The 19,163-nt window shown below is 39.1% G+C and overlaps 2 protein-coding genes across 8 annotated transcripts in view; both read right to left on the bottom strand.

Annotated features, from left to right (window-relative positions):
• The window catches only part of LOC113053419 (poly [ADP-ribose] polymerase 4-like), a 26,808-nt gene extending 22,637 nt beyond the window's left edge, over positions 1–4,171 (bottom strand). For 2 of the 7 annotated variants that reach the window (XM_026218420.1, XM_026218426.1), the window contains exons 1-3: positions 4,013–4,171; positions 3,541–3,680; positions 2,895–3,090 (exon numbers count right to left, since the gene is read on the bottom strand). In XM_026218420.1, the coding sequence (XP_026074205.1) occupies positions 2,895–3,090; positions 3,541–3,666 (322 nt within the window). In that variant the 5' untranslated portion in view covers positions 3,667–3,680; positions 4,013–4,171. Of the gene's footprint in view, positions 1–142; positions 275–371; positions 524–805; positions 965–1,069; positions 1,208–1,301; positions 1,461–1,575; positions 1,675–1,821; positions 1,901–2,053; positions 2,160–2,894; positions 3,091–3,540; positions 3,681–4,012 lie in introns of all 7 variants that reach the window. The other 5 variants (XM_026218425.1, XM_026218427.1, XM_026218424.1 and 2 more) reach the window with 5 other exon arrangements.
• The window catches only part of LOC113053421 (poly [ADP-ribose] polymerase 4-like), a 27,730-nt gene extending 8,567 nt beyond the window's left edge, over positions 1–19,163 (bottom strand). The window contains exons 1-34 of the mRNA XM_026218434.1: positions 19,032–19,163; positions 18,561–18,700; positions 17,919–18,114; positions 17,494–17,599; positions 17,293–17,371; positions 17,047–17,145; positions 16,773–16,931; positions 16,541–16,678; positions 16,277–16,435; positions 15,843–15,994; positions 15,614–15,745; positions 14,866–14,964; positions 14,565–14,748; positions 14,341–14,485; positions 13,303–13,445; positions 12,889–13,020; positions 12,715–12,801; positions 12,463–12,627; positions 12,330–12,373; positions 11,985–12,063; positions 11,755–11,892; positions 11,428–11,635; positions 11,251–11,321; positions 10,983–11,170; positions 10,794–10,893; positions 10,510–10,680; positions 10,159–10,239; positions 9,970–10,050; positions 9,778–9,873; positions 9,244–9,351; positions 8,601–9,122; positions 8,410–8,512; positions 7,895–8,027; positions 7,593–7,813 (exon numbers count right to left, since the gene is read on the bottom strand). Of these exons, the coding sequence (XP_026074219.1) occupies positions 7,612–7,813; positions 7,895–8,027; positions 8,410–8,512; positions 8,601–9,122; positions 9,244–9,351; positions 9,778–9,873; positions 9,970–10,050; positions 10,159–10,239; positions 10,510–10,680; positions 10,794–10,893; positions 10,983–11,170; positions 11,251–11,321; positions 11,428–11,635; positions 11,755–11,892; positions 11,985–12,063; positions 12,330–12,373; positions 12,463–12,627; positions 12,715–12,801; positions 12,889–13,020; positions 13,303–13,445; positions 14,341–14,485; positions 14,565–14,748; positions 14,866–14,964; positions 15,614–15,745; positions 15,843–15,994; positions 16,277–16,435; positions 16,541–16,678; positions 16,773–16,931; positions 17,047–17,145; positions 17,293–17,371; positions 17,494–17,599; positions 17,919–18,114; positions 18,561–18,686 (4,626 nt within the window). The 5' untranslated portion in view covers positions 18,687–18,700; positions 19,032–19,163 and the 3' untranslated portion in view covers positions 7,593–7,611. The remainder of the gene's footprint in view (positions 1–7,592; positions 7,814–7,894; positions 8,028–8,409; positions 8,513–8,600; positions 9,123–9,243; positions 9,352–9,777; positions 9,874–9,969; positions 10,051–10,158; positions 10,240–10,509; positions 10,681–10,793; positions 10,894–10,982; positions 11,171–11,250; positions 11,322–11,427; positions 11,636–11,754; positions 11,893–11,984; positions 12,064–12,329; positions 12,374–12,462; positions 12,628–12,714; positions 12,802–12,888; positions 13,021–13,302; positions 13,446–14,340; positions 14,486–14,564; positions 14,749–14,865; positions 14,965–15,613; positions 15,746–15,842; positions 15,995–16,276; positions 16,436–16,540; positions 16,679–16,772; positions 16,932–17,046; positions 17,146–17,292; positions 17,372–17,493; positions 17,600–17,918; positions 18,115–18,560; positions 18,701–19,031) is intronic.

Raw genomic sequence — 19,163 nt, 5'->3', positions numbered from 1 at the left:
AAACATGGTTCAACCACAAGCACTGTCTGTCTTCACTTACAGCTCCACGTATATAAAGTATGTGACAGACACATTGCAGGTGTGTGTTGTTTTGTCACTGCATGTAAATAAAGTTTTTTATTTTTTAAGAATGTGCTCTTACCGTGACAGTATTCCAACAAAGCTGCTGGAACTAGTGGAGTGGAGGAGGGGTTTAATGTTGCCTAAATCCTCCCTAAACATCTGAAGCTCCACCCCTCTGCTGACACGCAGTATCTGCTGAATCTGAACAGGCCTGTAGTGGATACAAGATTAACACCATCATTTAAAGATGTGTTTTGACATATATTCATGTTTGAAATTCAGACCACAATCATCACAATCAAGCTGACCTGTCCTGAAGCAGTTGAGAGACAACATGAAACTCAGGGTTTTGTGGTGGAACAACCTCAATGCTGCACCTCAGAGCTCGATACTTTCCCAAAGATGAGACCGAGGGGATTCCCAGAGTGGCCTCACTGACATTCACAATATCTCTGATCAGCTGGAGACCACAGAAGAGATAAAAGAGGAAAAAGGTCAAATCTGCACTGCTTTTTAAAAATCCAAATTCATCTACCAAAATCTTCAAGTATATAGGAATTTCATTCAGTATTTGACTATTATTAAAACTAGATAATCATTGTATTAGTTATTTCTTTTTCTTTTAAATCTGTGTGTTAATCAGTAATGATTTATCTATTTTTCAACTGGCTTGGCGTACATCATTACACTCTGATCCTAAAATATATATAATAATTGATACTATAACTGATGTATGTGATACCTGACAAAGGTCTAGCTTCTGAGACACAAGCTTGTGTTTGGAAGGAGGGTCGATCATTCTGAGGGGTAGAAGAGTGTTGACCTCCTCCAGCAGGGCTTTGACTTCATCCTCTTTCTCCGTCTTTTGTGCCTGCAGTAACAATCCCTCCACCCTGCTCACCTGCAACAGCACAGAGCCAATAAACACAGCAGGAGCCATTAGACATACACCACTCCTGTCAGCGTCTTTACTGAGCTGTGTGTGGTTATCTAAGCTCATTCTCACATCATTGAGGCTGATTCTGGAGACAGGGACTGTCAGGATGTTATTAAGGGACCCGAGAGCTTCAGTCCAAACCAGCTCCACGAAGACACCAACTTCCTGTGATAATGTGCTGCAGTTCAGCTTCTCCTCCAACAGCAGCTGCAATCAAAAGAGTGAGCAATTATTTCACATTAGACACACGTTATACACATATCAAATGAATAAAATCAGATCTGCGTTGTGTTTATTTAACCTGCTGCAGGCTGTAGGATGCCAAGCGCTCAACCTCAGAGGGAAGTGTGTGTGTCTTTGTGAATCCCTCTGTCTCCATCTCCTTCATCAGCTGCAGATATGCTTCCACTGCATCTTCAGACGTCACGCAGAACACAAGCTTGTCTTGAACCACGGCGGTCTATAGCGAGAGAAACCCATCACAGTCTTCACAAGACAAATTCAGCATCTCCAGCACCATCTGTGACTCCAATCATAACAAGGTGAATTTTAAACAACATTCAGGATCACCAAACCTCAGCTTCACGCAAGACTGAACACAACACACGATACTGCTGGCCTGCTCGGCCTTTGGCACTCTGCAGCTCCAAAACAGACAATGCCTTGGGTTTGACCTGCAACACACAATCAAACACTTGCAGACATGAAAACACTTTCAAACAGTGGTGCAGTGCTGAAGGCTCATCATACCTTTTATTTATTTATGTTATTTTCTCCCCTGATGTCCACTAATAATGTTAATGTGACTGATGCTCACTCACCCTCTCAAAAACCGAATACTTGGCTACTTGAAAATAAGAAGGAAATTCAGGCAGCCCATGGTCGCCTTCTTTATAAACTCTGCATTGAGTAAATAAAAAGATACAGTCAGGTAAAAAAAGCACATCTTAACAGCACTAGTACTGTAGAAACAGATTAAAAACAGACAAAAAAAACAAACAAACAAAGAACTGTTGAATAAACTCTGAGACTGACAGAAAAACAAGAGCGCACCTGAACCTGTCAGGATGGGGTCCACCCTTCTCAAGTTCAGTCTTTGGGAGCTCAGTGTGACCTTTGAACTTCTCTTTTTCTAGTTTGTGTGTCGACACTTTTACCTCTTTATGGTGAAAAACAACAACAGTGCTATAAAAATACATTTTTTAATCTCATTTAATACTTAGTTCATACATTAATACATTTCTAATGAAAATACACTGCAACACAAGCACAAACATACAGTACAGACCAAAAGTTTGGAAACACCTTCTCATTCAAAGAGTTTTCTTTATTTTCATGACTATGAAAATTGTAGAGTCACACTGAAGGCATCAAGGCTATTTGACCAAGAAGGAGACAAATGACCTGGCCTCCACAGTCACCGGACCTGAACCCAATCGAGATGGTTTAGGGGTGAGCTGGACCGCAGACAGAAGGCAAAAGGGCCAACAAGTGCTAAGCATCTCTCGGGGAACTCCTTCAAGACTGTTGAAGACCATTTCAGGTGACTACATCTTGAAGCTCATCAAGAGAATGCCAAGAGTGTGCAAAGCAGTAATCAAAGCAAAAGGTGGCTGCTTTGAAGAACCTACAATATGACATATTTTCAGTTGTTTCACACCTTTTTGTTATGTATATAATTCCACATGTGTTAATTCATAGTTTTGATGCCTTCAGTGTGAATCTATAATTTTCAGTCATGAAAATAAAGAAAACTCTTTGAATGAGAAGGTGTGTCCAAACTTTTGGTCTGTACTGTACACAAATACAGAAGAACACATGTCTCTTGAAAGAAAAATTGTGTGCTAACAAAGAAAGAAGAGAATTACTTAAACGAGGAACAAGAAAGTCCTACCTGAACGGGGAAGGAATTGAGAGCCGGGATACGCCAGCTGTGGGGCCAAATCATGCTCCGTCAAAGGCAGGAGATGCCCTTGGTCCAGACAGCTCCACACATACTGCGTCCCGACCACTGGGATCTGGAGCTTCTGGATGCTGCGCTGCCGGTTACTGCTCAGGTCATTCACACTGCTAGTGACTACAAAAGAGCACTGGAGGAGATAAACGGAGGTCAGAAGATTCACTAAAGCTCTTTAGTGACTCAATAGGCCCAAAGAACACTTGTTACCTACTTTACGCATTATACAGTAAAGCATAAAATTCAGCTACATCTACATTACAACATAAAATTAGTCAAGCATTAGAGTAGTTAATTCATCACTTTACTTCACCAGAAGTAAAAAACAACAATTGTTCTCAGTGGCTGGCAATAATATGCATGTAGTCTCTGGATTTTAAATGTTGCTGTTGTATTTTTAACTATTTTTATTGAATAGTATCAGAGGGTTCAACAAACCAAATGTTTGTAAATTGTGTAAATGTAATTTAAAACCCAACTCTTTATCTACATGTAAACAAACACTCAGAGTAGCTGCTCTTTTAGTTTTGATGATAACACAAAAAAAGAAAGATGTTGCGTAACAGTAAAAATGAACAGACACCTCTTTGTTGATGACATATGAGATGTTTCCTCCATTCTCCAGAAGAGCTAGTCTCAGTTTATTCTTCTCTTTAAAAGGCAGATTTTTGACATCTAACACCACAGTACAGTTTTCAAACACTGTCATGGTGCCAGCAGTATCTGCAGATGTAGAGAAAAGCGATAGAAAGACAAACAAAAACTGCAATGAATCCTACAGTAAACAATAATCACTGGAAAACTACAAAAATAATATGTTTTCTATTAGTAAGTATCAACAGAAACACTCGAGTAAACTCATGGACTATTCATTAAACAAATCAGATTTATGCACATTATTTATACTGACACACGCTTAAATCATGTTACATTTCTCAAGTTACAATCTTTCTGCTGATAGAAAGTAGTTAAACAGACAATAATAATCCAAATCCAGCTGCAGTATTTCTCTCGCTAATGTTGTCATGTCATTATCAGACAGAAGACCATCTTACCGAGGACAAAGTCAGAGTCGAGTGAAAAGTTTAGATTTGAAGAAAATACTGTTAAAGAAGGCGTAAATAATCTGCACTGAAGAGTTTAGGGAGTTCTTCCTGACTCATGTTTACAGTAAAGACACGCCTCCATTCCTCCCTGAGATACAAACATTAGACGGGCTCCATCCAGTGGACCAAACTGTCCTCACGTGGGGGAAAAAAACCTGGAGAGAATTTGATTGGAGAAACAATTATTGATTAAATCCGGTGACCAAAGTCTGATGTCTCTTTCACATTGTGAGAGTTGAATAAAAGAAAAATACAACCGCGTTTGATGGAGCTCTTGCTCCAATCACAGTTTTGTTATCACCGACTCACCGTGACATTTTTATGAATGATGAAATAGTCATAAAATGTACAGCCCAGTCCATACAGGTATTTTTTTTACGCATATTTTTTGAAATATATTTGAAACTGTGCCAATCTCTAATACAAAACCATATATGTCACCAATATTTTAAAACATATAGTAGTTTCGATATATTTGATAACTGCTCTCATCTGCAATAGCTCCGAGAAAGATCCGATGAATAAAACGGACACTTAATTACTGTCTTTTTAAACACAATTATTATTACAATAACAATTGATAGTAATTATAAACGACCGTACAATTAATTATTATTATTTACTTAATATTAATTACGATTGTATGATTCTTTTGATAATCCTCCATGATGTATCATCATCTCTGATTTGAAGCACCAGTGTGTGTGTGTGCGCGCTCTTGTTTTTGTGACATATCAGGACACAACTCTGTATAATGACATTGGTATGACAGAGGTATTACAAGGAGAGGGTGACTTATGACCATTTTTCAAAACGCTTATAAATCATACAGAATGAGTTTTTTTGAGAAAGCAAAAATGCACAAAGTTTCCAGTGAGGGTTAGGGTTAGGTGTAGGGCCATAGAATATACAGTTTGTACATTATAAATAACCATTACGTCTATGGGATGAACCAACTTTTCACAAAAACAAACGTGTGTGTGTGTGTGATGATTACAGAACAGAAGACATTCTGTGAACGGTTGTCCTTGAGATGCTAATATTTTTACTGTAACAATATATTTATCTTTATTTTATTTAGTTTATTTAAAAAAGACAGCACATGCAGACTTGTCAGTAAATCATTTCACAACTAAAATTCAATTTTTATGATAAAACAACATACAGCATCATAATCATAGTTAATGTAATGAACCTCTGTGTGAACTTGCTTGAGCACCTGCCCCTTTGCCCTTTGGTGCCCAAAGTGCCCTTTTGTCAAAGCAAAATTTCCTCTAATTTTTTTTTTTTTTTGTCATAACGTTTCCTTTTGTGAATGCCTGCTCATGCCCAATCTAAATATTAGTAAAATTTTGAATAATAATTTAGCCGTCAATAAGATGACCAACATGACCTTTGACCTGACAACAACGACCTCCTCATCCGACCGGGACTATTCGTCACGCTGCACGCGCATTTTTTAATTGTCAGAGGATATTATTTTCAACACCGCGGAAGCTGGTAAGTGGTGTTTCATTCTCAGCGAAGTGATTTTGATATTTATTTACTTATTATTATTTTACAAGAATGACGTGATGTGAGAACATGCAGATATGTTGTTTATATTGCGGTGTGTAGCCTGTAGTGTAGAGTAACGTTTAGCCTGTTTGAGGGAGAAACGTTTCACAGGCAGGGCAGAGGCGTCATGCCCATTCAATGATTTCTGAGCCAAGTTGATTTTAAATGCAGCTTCCAAACGACCAAAATTTTTTTTATCTATTTGATATAATCACACTGTTGTGATTAGATCGTTCAGCATCAGCTGCTAAAAATTCAAATCTGTGTTCGCTGGCTGGCGCTGAGCCAGAGACGTTCGTACCTTCATGATAACCAATCAACGGTTCTGTTGCGCGAATGCAATGGCCAATCGGAGACGTGCAGAAGAGTCATCATGAAACGCGGTGTTTTTGTTCACTTGCTCGCTGACTGAATTATTTAGCGAATTCTTTCTTCAGAGAGAGAGAGAGAAAACTAAAAAAAATCCTGATGTGCATAATGTAATGTAAAGTGCTTCAGTGATTGTAATGGTAGTTTTTGAGAGTGCCTGAACTCTGGCTAAACTGAATGAAAATGTTATTTGATAATGTAAATGTTCTTTACTCTCTGAAAAACGAAAGTGTTAAAATAAGTAACTTACAATATTGTTATTAAAATTTACATTAAATGCAAATTCAGTCGTATTAAAAATATTTTATGGCATGATATGGCACTTATGTAAAAAGTCGGGGTTTTATGTGTAGTTAATAGATTACACTACCTTTGCATTTATTGATCAAATAACAATCTATAAAGGTGCAAAACGCGTTTACTTATACGTTTGAGGATCGAGATATTTCCTGATATATTAAGCATGTTTGGAATTGTTTTGAATAAAAGGGAAAAATAAATAAAACATAAGCCTATATAAGTTATACAGTGCTTTCATAGCATGACTCAGTTGTTTATTGTTTTGTATCAATATTTAAGATGGACTTATTGATTAGGTGCAAGAATAGTAGTGATGTTTAAAATAATAGATTGATAATGAAATAGTAGATTGTGCCTTGCTCCTGGATGGACAGAGACTGGAAAGTAATAGATCAGATGAGGAGATGGAGATAGAGGAAGAAAAAGAGGCAAATGTAGACGCACAAGTGACAGAAAGAGCAGGTAAGCAAGCCAGGAGACAGAAGCTGGTGAGAAAGAGGAAAATGTAGAGTGTTTTCTGTAGTTTTTACTATAACAGCTCTTCTTAATTATTCTGTAGAACAGAGAAGAAAAAGCCATCAGGTTGGGACAATTTAAGACATTTCAGTTTCTCATCCCAGAGCTATTATTAGGTGGAAATAATTTTTATTTTTTTACTTTTAAACTTAAAATTGTCTCTTCTAGTCTTTTTCTTTTTAAAAACTGCATCACAGCATTTGCTGCCATATCAATACATAATCATCCATATCAATACGCAAATCGGCAAGGAATGCTTCACAATATATTGCTGTATTGCTATTTTGAACCACGCTATTTAAAGCCTTGTTCCATGTGCCCCTTTTATACTTTGAGCACCTGTCCCTCCAAAGGTCTCTGCACGGCCCTGCCAGACAGAGTGGTGTGTGAGACGAAACTATATACTCGTGAGCAAATTGGGAACAGCTGTGTGAGTGAGTATGTGCACAGGTGTACAGAGTGAACCAGGTGTGTAAATGAATGTGTGAGTGGGTGAAGGTGATGAGTCCGGGAGAATGGAAGTGGTGCCCTCTGTTGGTGAAAGGGAGGACCACCGAGTCCGGACTCATGACAGATAATTGACTGAACAAATGTCTAGTTCAGAAAAAAAGGTTCTAGCAAAAAGGGCACTTTTTAATATTTTCTTTTAAATACAATGAAATTCAAGCATCTTATGAAGTCAAAATATAATTTTGAGAGCACTATAAAGCTCAAGTCTCATAAAGACATTTATTAAGCAAGCAATATAAGCAAACAGCAAAGTGAAGCAGCAACTGTCAATGAAGAGGGAAGTGTCTGTCCAGTTTCTACATGACTGATACACCTGTACGTCTCTCCAGAACAGGTCTGAGTGGGGAATATGGGTGTGGAGAATCACAGCCCAGTAGTTGACGTGTAGATGATTCCCAATCCCAGCCGATCTCCAGCCTGCTGCACACACACGGATACTGTCTGTCTGTCCGGCAGGCCCAGTCCACGGCCCTCTTCACTGCTTCCCAGTACATCGGTCTGAATGGAGAAGAGTACAAAGTCATGGATCCAAAAATACAAGAGTAAATCAATGCGCTGCATGAGGACGTGAGCTGGTACCTAGGCTCCTGGGACTCTTTCAGCCGGAGGAGAGACTCGAGCAGCTGTCCCACTGCCAGCTTCTTCACCCGGATCAGCTGCAGCACCAGCAGAGTCGCCACCAGCCTCAGAATGTCAGCATGAGCCTTCACACCTGACACACAAAACATCTGACTGATTAACTGATTCACACTGACAAACTGTGCCTCAAAAATAAAGATTAGATTATTTGAAACTATATTCAGGTTCAGCCTGATGCATACTGCACTTTAAACAGGAAAGCACTTTCTCAGTCTAGAGAGCTTTACTGTGATTGGATGGTGTTACACAGTAAAGGCACAGGTGTTTTTCTCAGTCTGTCTGGAAACAGTTGTGCTCACAAGGTACATATGGCACCTACATGCCACATATAAACAAACTGTGATTGGTTGCTTTACGTGTCAGTCAGATGTCTCTTCCTGTCTAAATGAGCGGTTCTTGTAGAGAATAATCTACAATATGGACCAGACCAGAAACAAGCATGTAAAACATCTTACCAAAAGAACGGATGCCTTTCTCCTTAAGGAAGACATTGGCAAAAAAGTCTATGTCCAGGTTGAGGAAGCTGCTCAGCCTGTCAGTGCACTCCCAGTATCCATCCTGTATCCAAACACAACGCATATGTTTAAATCCCCTCAAACATTTACATACTGTATATAATCTAGTGTTTTAAATCATGTGTAAACACCTCATGCTGAAGGTCAAACAGCTCATTCCAGGCCACTGTGTCAGATTTACTTCTCAGTTTTGACAAAGTGTCTTGAGGTCGTGAAAAACGTTGTGGCAAGCGTGCCTTTCCTCTTTTTTTCCTAGATAAATAACAGGCAGTCTCGTTAAAGCAACGCTCGTCACTCATGGAGGAATAACAAGAAGGCATTTCGGCATCTTGAAGGGGAAGCCTGTCACTACAAGTCATAGGGTAAGCCCGGCGACGGCGAGCCTTTGTCAAAGGCTCTGGAGTGGAAATACCAAACTCATCCGAATCTGTGAAATCCTTGTGTGAGCCTATGAAACCGAAAGTACTACTCTCAGAATGAGGAGGACTCTGGATGGTACAAGCAGCATAACATAATGGCTGAGAGACAGGTGGTTCTGCCATTTCGTAATGATCCATTTCAAAAGATATTTTATTCCAGATGCATTCTTCCATGTAATCCTTATCCAAAACATGATACGAGGAGCTGCTACTGGACAATTCTTTTGATTCTATCTGAAAAAAATAAATAAAATACAAATAAATATATATATTAAATGCATTGTTGTGAATACATTACATGGTGCTACATTTATATGACAACAGTTGTAAAAGACCATTTTGTTGTTACCCTTACATCTTTCGGCTTCTCTTCAGTCCAGCCCATGTATGGTAAAATATCCACATCCTCTTCTGATATGATTTTAGGAATATCTGTGAATCCAGTGTCAAGCTCATTCTGGTCCTGCAAAGAGCAACTGAGGTTACAGAAGTCATTCAGTTTGATTTTTATATTTCACACTTTAGTAGAAGTTGAGTGACATCGTCAAGGCCAAAACAATGTTGGTATTTTTTATTTATCAGCATTGGTAAAACATTTCCCCCACTTGGCCATTAAGTGTCATAAGTCAGAAAATGCAATTCTCAATGTGCACAGATCTTTTTATTTTGTTTTCATTTTAAATTATTTATTTATTAATTTTCATTAACATTTTGTTGAAATAATATATTTTTATTATAATTATTTAATTGGATCGTGCATAAACCTTTTTTGGGTGAGTTTGTAAATAAATATGTAAAAATATTGTTGTCATTCATTTTTATATTGTAATACTTTATAAGTTCAAGGAATGATCTGAACACATAATCCTTAAATTAGCAGTAATCGTACCCTCTCTTCAATGGCGACAAAACTTGTGAACTGGGACAAGATGGAGAACTCTTTACTGAGCTCAATGATGTAGGACTTCAGCTCTGCTTTCTTCCCCTGATAGAAAAGAGAAAAAAGACAGCAAGTTAAGTTCTCCTGTTATAAAATCTGACAGTTATATAAAAATGACCATTATGTAGCCAAATATTGTACCTCGTGTTCTGCCTCACTGTTGCCTAGAATGCCATCTTCATAGTCTCTGATGATCGCTCTTGCTGTTAACTTGTGAAGGAACTACACACACACACACACACACACACACACACACACACACACACTTCTAACTCCTGATGAATAACTGATGAGGTTTCAGATTATATGAAGTATTTAATGCTGACTCACAGTTCCTTTTGTCTTTTGTAGTTCTGTGGTGGAAACCATGGTTTTGATCTCTTGTCCACTCAAATCACCAAACAGTGTGGCCTAAACGAGTAAATAGTACACAATTCAAAGCAATGAATGAACACACAAATAACTGTTTAATTCAGTCTTTATAGTGTATTACACACAGTATATTGATTGAAATGACAATTGAGATTTAGATTTAAGATTTTATTATTTATACAGCTGTACATTATTTCTAATTTAAATAATCAAGGTGTTTTCCATACTGCTTGTCAATAAATGAACACAAAGAAGAATATTTAATCATCTTTACTTATATGCACTGATATAACAGTACAGTGTGTGTACCTGAGTGCAGTGAGGCACAAAGCCGTACACCAGAGAGTGACAGTCACTGAAGAGGGCGTGAAGCTGTGAAGGGGCTTGAACAGGACGGGGCGCTGTGGGACTAAACTGCTGCCACTTCACTGCCACTGATCTGCAGCCTGGAGACTCCATACGCTCAACCTGAGCACGCACCTGAAATTACCCACAAATCTCTTCAATTCAAGCCTCAGACTGGCCCATATTGCAAAGATTATCTTTCCTTTTAAGTTATTAAAAAAACTAAACAAATAAAGAGCGTGATTCACCTTCTCTGTCCAAGTGTGTTTCATCTTTGTGTCAAAAAATTCATATGTTCCTCCACCTGCCTGAGCCAAAGCTCTGAGCATATGACGATTGGCTGTCAAGCTAGACAAACACAAACACAATCAAACTGCAGGTTCAGAAATTCATTGGAAGTGAAGGAGAAAAATAAAGGGATTTGTTTAAAGGCAGACCTGAGTCCGCAGGTGAAGAGGCGCGTGTGGCAGGAGTTTTCTCGGACCAGCTGTAGGGTCAGAGGCTGGTTCTGAACATGTCCATCAGAGAGCAGCAGGATGTTCCTCACGCCCCAGCAGGGAGGCAGCAGACTCAGGATCCGGAGAGGCCGCCACAGATCAGTGCTGCCACCAGAGCCGCTACACGACTGAAGAGAGGGAAAATGCAATGAGACGCAAAGGAACTGAGATTCAGAACCATCTTTAACCATTTTTAAACATTCCTCACCATAATAAACTTTCTGGCTGCTTCAGATGCCTCAAATAAAGGCAATGGGGCAGGAAACGCTTCCTTGTAATCTGTAAAAACACACATTTACCCACAATGCTTCACTCTGATCACAAGAATAAAATGTCCACTTGATGCTCGATAAAACAAAATCAGATAGTTTCAGTGAGCACTAACCAGTGCTGAAAGAGATGATGTTGATCTTCAGTGAGTGATCCAGAGATTTGAGGACTTGAAGGGCAATCCTGCGAGCGTTTAGCATGGCGTCTCCCCGCATGGACTTGGAGGAGTCCAGTAGAATGACCACATCGCTCACACTGGACGGACCTCCAGAGCTGGACACCCCGATTGACTTAAAGTCAGGATAAAACACCAGCATGCAGGCCTGCAGAGATCAGATCAGAATCAGTCTTCATTATTGTCACGCTGCGTAAGATTTTTGTCTGCAATATGCTGATAAATATCCAAGACACAGAAAAACAGATTAAAATCAGATTTCTTTACCTGACTATCTTTATCCGGATGGTTCTCGACCCACATCCTGGGCATGTGGATATTAGAAAGACTGAAGGACACCTGTAACCCTTCAGATCCCAGAGTCTGTCCCGGTAACGTGCTGATCACTGCCTTACAGTCTGTCCTCTGAGTGGAGAAAACACTAAAACTGTTAATATGGGTCACAAACGATTGTTTCTTTTACTTCAGAAAATACAGTATTTAGTCAAATTAATAACCTTGGTTTTGATGCGGTGTGAAGAGCTCAAGTTGATGATCTCATAAGGCATTTCAATCGACATAGACAGAGAAAACTCTCTGAAGAAAGAGAGAGGGAACAAATCAAAGAGAGTTACAACAACCCTGTGCCTTATTTAGTGACCATCCACAGTTCAACTAGACCAGGTGCTACTGTATATAAAGCATGATGTTATAAAGGTTAAAGGTTAAGTGTTAAATTATGTTAAAAATGTGATTTGCTACATTAAATAATTGTCTTCTATATTGTTACTCATCAGCAGATGCAGTTTTAGTGAATCTTTAGTGAATTTCTCTGTGATTTCTCCAGCGTTTGAGATTCTCACCCCTCTGACTGAAGCTCCGTCACACCAATCTTTTCAACAGTTGCCTGAAATGCAACACAACTGTCAGTCAAAACACTGCAACAATCATCAGGCCAAACAGGATGTTAAACAGAGTGACAAAGGCCCATCATACCTGAGTTGTCTGATTAAGGGCGGCGCTCTGTTGCCATGGTGCCACGCTGCCGGACAGTGAGAAGATTATAGAGCCTGATCTGACCAGCAGCTCAGTGATGAACGTCACTTTGATCAGAACTGTGGCTCCAGGAGGAAGATTCCCCACACTGATAGTAAATACATCCTGTCTCACAGAAACACATGACCTTAAAGAAACTTTCTGATACATTTTCACACATACGTCAGCTCCGGATCAGTTACAGTAACTCACAGGTGCATCCTGGTCCATCAGGTAGGCTCCATGGCCTTTCTCTATGGCTTGCTTGTACTCCTTACGAGCCTGCTCTTTTTCCTTTACCTACAGGAAAAAAAGATCCATGAAAAATTGATGAGAAAGAGGTTAAAAAGCAGAGAATTTATTTGATAAATTCTGAATGATTTGCACCTTTCCAATGACGTGTTTTCCATTGATAAAGGCTTCAAATCCACACACTGCTGCCGTCTCCTCCAGTGGAAAGACATACTTTGCTTCAATGGGAACAGCACTCTGGTTTGTGTAGGTCTGAAAAATGATGACCTGGTAAAAGTGGAGACAAAGTTACGGTTGTGATTTGAAATTATAATTCATTGTTCTGGTCTACATGGAATTTCATTATCTGTCTTTTAGTTTGTTAATTCTGTTGCTTCTTATTTCTTCTCATGTCTTTTTTTTCCAGTAGCCTCTCTCTTGTTCTAGTTTCAGTTTATTAGGTTTGATTACCCATCTTGTACTTCTATATGTGAAGAAGTCCTTTATCTCACTCATTTCTCAACATTTCTTTTAAATTCCACACCGCAGTCCACTGCTGTAGCATCATACCTGACACAGCAGGTCCATCAGCTTGCACTTCACATTGACAGCCTGTAGAGGAAGTTTCTGACCACTGCTGTCCAGCAAACCTGCGTTCATCTCCTCTAGAGGATTCTTAGTGGACTCCAATCCCTCACCGTCATCACTGGACACTAAAAACACACAATCACACAAAACCACTGCTTTTATCCAAAGTGACTTAGTTACTTTTATCCAAAGTGTTCCTGTAGTTCAAGTGGTAGAGCACAGGAGGGCATTACAATAGTCCAGTCTGGAGAGAACAAGAGCTTGGACAAGAAGTTGTGTAGCTTGCTCTGACAGGAAGGGTCTAATCTTCCTAATGTTATATAGGGCAAATTTGCAGGACCGGGTCGTTTTAGCAATATGGTCTGTTAAGCTTAATGATCGATCACAACTAGGTTTCTGGCTGTCCTGGAGTTATGGTTGATGAACCCAGCTGTATAAAGTAGTTGTGATGAAATGATGAGTTTGCTAGAACCACCAGCAGTTCTGTCTTAGTAAGGTTAAGCTGAAGGTGATGGTCTTTCATCCAGCTAAAAATGTCACTCAGACAGGCTGCAATGTGAGCAGCTACCGTCGGATCATCTGGTTGAAATGAGAAGCACAGTTAAGTGTCATCAGCTTAGCAGTGATAGGAAAAGCCATTCTTCTAAATGACAGATCATGATGACGTCATGTAGATGGAGAAGAGAAGTGGTCCAAGTACTGAGCCTTGAGGAACCCCAGTAGCAAGAATTTGTGACTTAGAAACTTCACCCCTCCAAGACACCCTGAAGGATCTATCTGAGAGGTAGGACTTAATATAGCAACAAATATTACAGCATTCACTTTTACAGAGCAACAGTTAAATGTTATTATTTAATACTCTTTTCTAAAATAGTTTGCTTTCCTTTAGAAAATATCAAGCAAATATATTGTAATTTATTAATCTGATCCTGGCACCATGCTGGCACCAAGGAGTCCTAATTCCTCCAAATATAAAAGCTGGTCTCTCTCAGCATGTCCTGTTCACTGGATGTTACTCACAGACATCAGCGGTTGTGTCCGTGATCTGCATGAGCTGAGTGTTAATATGAGGCTGGAACTCTTTTAACTCGTCCCCCTCCAGACTGTACTGGACCACATACTTCATTCTGATCTGCTCTGTGTTATAGACGACAAACTCATCATCCTGTCAAATATAAAAACACAAACGCAAGGGTCACATCAGATCAGATCACATCACATCAGAAAATGAGTAAGAAAAGCACCTCAAAGTCAGAGAGTCTGCTGGGAGAGCGGCGGACTCCGTGTACACTGTGACAGCCGTCAGGAGCGCAAGTCAAAGTGGTGTCTTTCTTCAGCAGGTCCTTACACCGACCCAAAGCCACTTCACACACCAACAGCAGCCGAGAGCCGTCAGTTACACTGGGCTTGGAGTATTTCACACTAGTCCTTTAACACAGAGAACAAACTTACTGACTGGATAAAATCTCCAGCTGTCATTAAAGTGATTCATATTATTTATTAATATGTAACATGAAGAGATGAGTAATGCGAAAGATAACTGACTTTAGAGAGTCACTGAAGTAGATTCCTCCTCCAAGATTCCCGATATCCGTTCTCTCGATCCCATGCTGTTCAACTCCAACCCTGGGCAGCAGCAGACCTCTATAAAGAATGTTTGAAAATATATATTCAATTAATTACACCATATGCTGATCAAATGACAATTAATCATATTTATATCAACCATTTTCTCAGAAAAGCTAAAAAATGAAAAAATAAAAGACTTTAAAAGAAAAAACTGAATAGACTTTACAAAAAGTAACTTTGTAAATTAGTAACTTAGTAACTTTCGCTCAATGTATAATCAAATATTATATATCGTTATTTTTTTTTCATGATTGGTCTATTGTATTTTTTTTTTTTTTGTATTCCTCATTTTCTTGATTGTTAAATTGAGATTAACTTGCCAAAATTCAGTGAAGTTAATATAAAAAAAAATAATAATAACAATTTAATAACACTGGTTAACGTCATCTTTAGCAAATCTCAAAATGTATGACCATTCATTTGTACATTACATTCAGTTTTACATAAGTGTGTGGGACACTTAAATTCATATGGAGCATTAATTATAATTTATTTAGTTTTTAATATTAGCCAGAAGAAACATGGTTCAACCACAAGCACTGTCTGTCTTCACTTACTGCTCTATGGTACAGTATATAAAGTATGTGACAGACACACTGTAGATGTGCGTTGTTTTGTCATTGCATGTAAATAAAGTTTTTTATTTTTAAGAATGTGCTCTTACCGTGACAGTATTCCAACAAAGCTGCTGGAACTAGTGGAGTGGAGGAGGGGTTTAATGTTGCCTAAATCCTCCCTAAACATCTGAAGCTCCACCCCTCTGCTGACACGCAGTATCTGCTGAATCTGAACAGGCCTGTAATGGATACAAGATTAACACCATCATTTAAAGATGTGTTTTGACATATATTCATGTTTGAACTTCAGACCACAATCATCACAATCAAGCTGACCTGTCCTGAAGCAGTTGAGAGACAACATGAAACTCAGGGTTTTGTGGTGGAACAACCTCAATGCTGCACCTCAGAGCTCGATACTTTCCCAAAGACGAGAGCGAGGGGATTCCCAGAGTGGCCTCACTGACATTTACAATATCTCTGATCAGCTGGAGACCACAGAAGAGATAAAAGAGGAAAAAGGTCAAATCTGCACTGCATTTTAAAAATCCAAATACATCTACCAAAATCTTCAAGTATATAGGAATTTCATTCAGTATTTGACTATTATTAAAACTAGATAATCATTGTATTAGTTATTTCTTTTTCTTTTAAATCTGTGTGTTAATCAGTAATGATTTATCTATTTTTCAACTGGCTTGGCGTACATCATTACACTCTGATCCTAAAATATATATAATAATTGATACTATAATTGATGTATGTGATACCTGACAAAGGTCTAGCTTCTGAGACACAAGCTTGTGTTTGGAAGGAGGGTCGATCATTCTGAGGGGTAGAAGAGTGTTGACCTCCTCCAGCAGGGCTTTGACTTCATCCTCTTTCTCCGTCTTTTGTGCCTGCAGTAACAATCCCTCCACCCTGCTCACCTGCAACAGCACAGAGCCAATAAACACAGCAGGAGCCATTAGACATACACCACTCCTGTCAGCGTCTTTACTGAGCTGTGTGTGGTTATCTAAGCTCCTTCTCACATCATTGAGGCTGATTCTGGAGACAGGGACTGTCAGGATGTTACTAAGGGACCCGAGAGCTTCAGTCCAAACCAGCTCCACAAAGACACCAACTTCCTGTGATAATGTGCTGCAGTTCAGCTTCTCCTCCAACAGCAGCTGCAATCAAAAGAGTGAGCAATTATTTCACATTAGACACACGTTATACACATATCAAATGAATAAAATCAGATCTGCGTTGTGTTTATTTAACCTGCTGCAGGCTGTAGGATGCCAAGCGCTCAACCTCAGGGGGAAGTGTGTGTGTCTTTGTGAATCCCTCTGTCTCCATCTCCTTCATCAGCTGCAGATATGCTTCCACTGCATCTTCAGACCTCACGCAGAACACAAGCTTGTCTTGAACCACAGCGGTCTATAGCGAGAGAAAGCCATCACAGTCATCACAAGACAAATTCAGCATCTCCAGCACCATCTGTGACTCCAATCATAACAAGCTGAATTTTAAACAACATTCAGGATCACCAAACCTCAGCTTCACGCAAGACTGAACACAACACACGATACTGCTGGCCTGCTCGGCCTTTGGCACTCTGCAGCTCCAAAACAGACAAAGCCTTGGGTTTGACCTGCAACACACAATCCAACACTTGCAGACATGAAAACACTTTCAAACAGTGGTGCAGTGCTGAAGGCTCATCATACCTTTTATTTATTTATGTTATTTTCTCCCCTGATGTCCACTAATAATGTTAATGTGACTGATGCTCACTCACCCTCTCAAAAACCGAATACTTGGCTACTTGAAAATAAGAAGGAAATTCAGGCAGCCCATGGTCGCCTTCTTTATAAACTCTGCATTGAGTAAATAAAAAGATACAGTCAGGTAAAAAAGCACATCTAAACAGGACAAGTGCTGTTGAAAATGATAAAAAAGTTGAATGAACTCTGAGACTGACAAAAAAACAAGAGCGCACCTGAACCTGTCAGGACGGGGTCCACCCTTCTCAAGCTCAGTCTTTGTGATATCAGTGTGACCTTTGAACTTCTCTTTTTCTAGTTTGTGTGTCGACTCTTTTACCTCTTTATAGTGAAAAAAAAAACATTAGGTCAACCACGCAATAGAAATAAATGGTTACATCTCACTTTTATAACCCAAATATAACATCAAATACATTTCTCAACAAAAATGCACTGCAACACAAGCAGAAACATACACAAATACAGAAAAACACACACCCACTGTGAGCAAATAAATCTAATCTGGCTGTGACACTCCCATCTGTCAATCCACCTCTTTTAACATCTGATGTAAGTAAATCTTACAGTATCACTCGAGACAAACATCTGTTTTAACAAAGAAAGAAGAGAATTACTTAAACGAGGAACAAGAAAGTCCTACCTGAACGGGGAAGGAATTGAGAGCCGGGATACGCCAGCTGTGGGGCCAAATCATGCTCCGTCAAAGGCAGGAGATGCCCTTGGTCCAGACAGCTCCACACATACTGCGTCCCGACCACTGGGATCTGGAGCTTCTGGATGCTGCGCTGCCGGTTACTGCTCAGGTCATTCACACTGCTAGTGACTACAAAAGAGCACTGGAGGAGATAAACGGAGGTCAGAAGATTCACTAAAGCTCTTTAGTGACTCAATAGGACCAAAGAACATTTGTTACCTACTTTACGCATTATACAGTAAAGCATAAAATTCAGCTACATCTACATTACAACATAAAATTAGTCAAGCATTAGAGTAGTTAATTCATCACTTTACTTCACCAGAAGTAAAAAAAACAATTGTTCTCAGTGGCTGGCAATAATATGCATCTAGTCTCTGGATTATAAATGTTGCTGTTGTATTTTTAACTATTTTTATTGAACAGTATCAGAGGGTTCAACAAACCAAATGTTTGTAAATTGTGTAAATGTAATTTAAAACCCAATTCTTTATCTACGTGTAAACAAACTCTCAGAGTAGCTGCTCTTTTAGTTTTGATAACACAAAAAAAGAAAGATGTTGCGTAAGAGGAAAAATGAACAGACACCTCTTTGTTGATGACATATGAGATGTTTCCTCCATTCTCCAGAAGAGCTAGTCTCAGTTTATTCTTCTCTTTAAAAGGCAGATTTTTGACATCTAACACCACAGTACAGTTTTCAAACACTGTCATGGTGCCAGGAGTATCTGCAGATGTAGAGAAAAGCGATAGAAAGACTAAGAAACACTGAAATTAGTCCTACAGTAAACAATAATCACTGGAAAACTACAAAAATAATATGTTTTCTATTAGTAAATATCAACAGAAACACTCGAGTAAGCTCATCGACTATTCATTAAACAAATCAGATTTATGCACATTATTTATATTGACACACGCTTAAAACATGTTACATTTCTCAAGTTACAATCTTTCTGCTGATAGAAAGTAGTTAAACAGACAATAATAATCCAAATCCAGCTGCAGTATTTCTCTCGCTAATTTGTCATGTCATTATCAGACAGAAGAACATCTTACCGAGGACAAAGTCAGAGTCGAGTGAAAAGTTTAGATTTGAAGAAAATACTGTTAAAGAAGGCGTAAATAATCTGCAGTGAAGAGTTTAGGGAGTTCTTCCTGACTCATGTTTACAGTAAAGACACGCCTCCA

This window comes from Carassius auratus, chromosome 34, assembly GCF_003368295.1.
Source record: "Carassius auratus strain Wakin chromosome 34, ASM336829v1, whole genome shotgun sequence".
NCBI classification, from domain to species: domain Eukaryota; kingdom Metazoa; phylum Chordata; class Actinopteri; order Cypriniformes; family Cyprinidae; genus Carassius; species Carassius auratus.
The sequence above is the reverse complement of the archived record's forward strand: the minus strand, read 5'-3'. Positions and strand labels throughout refer to the sequence as shown.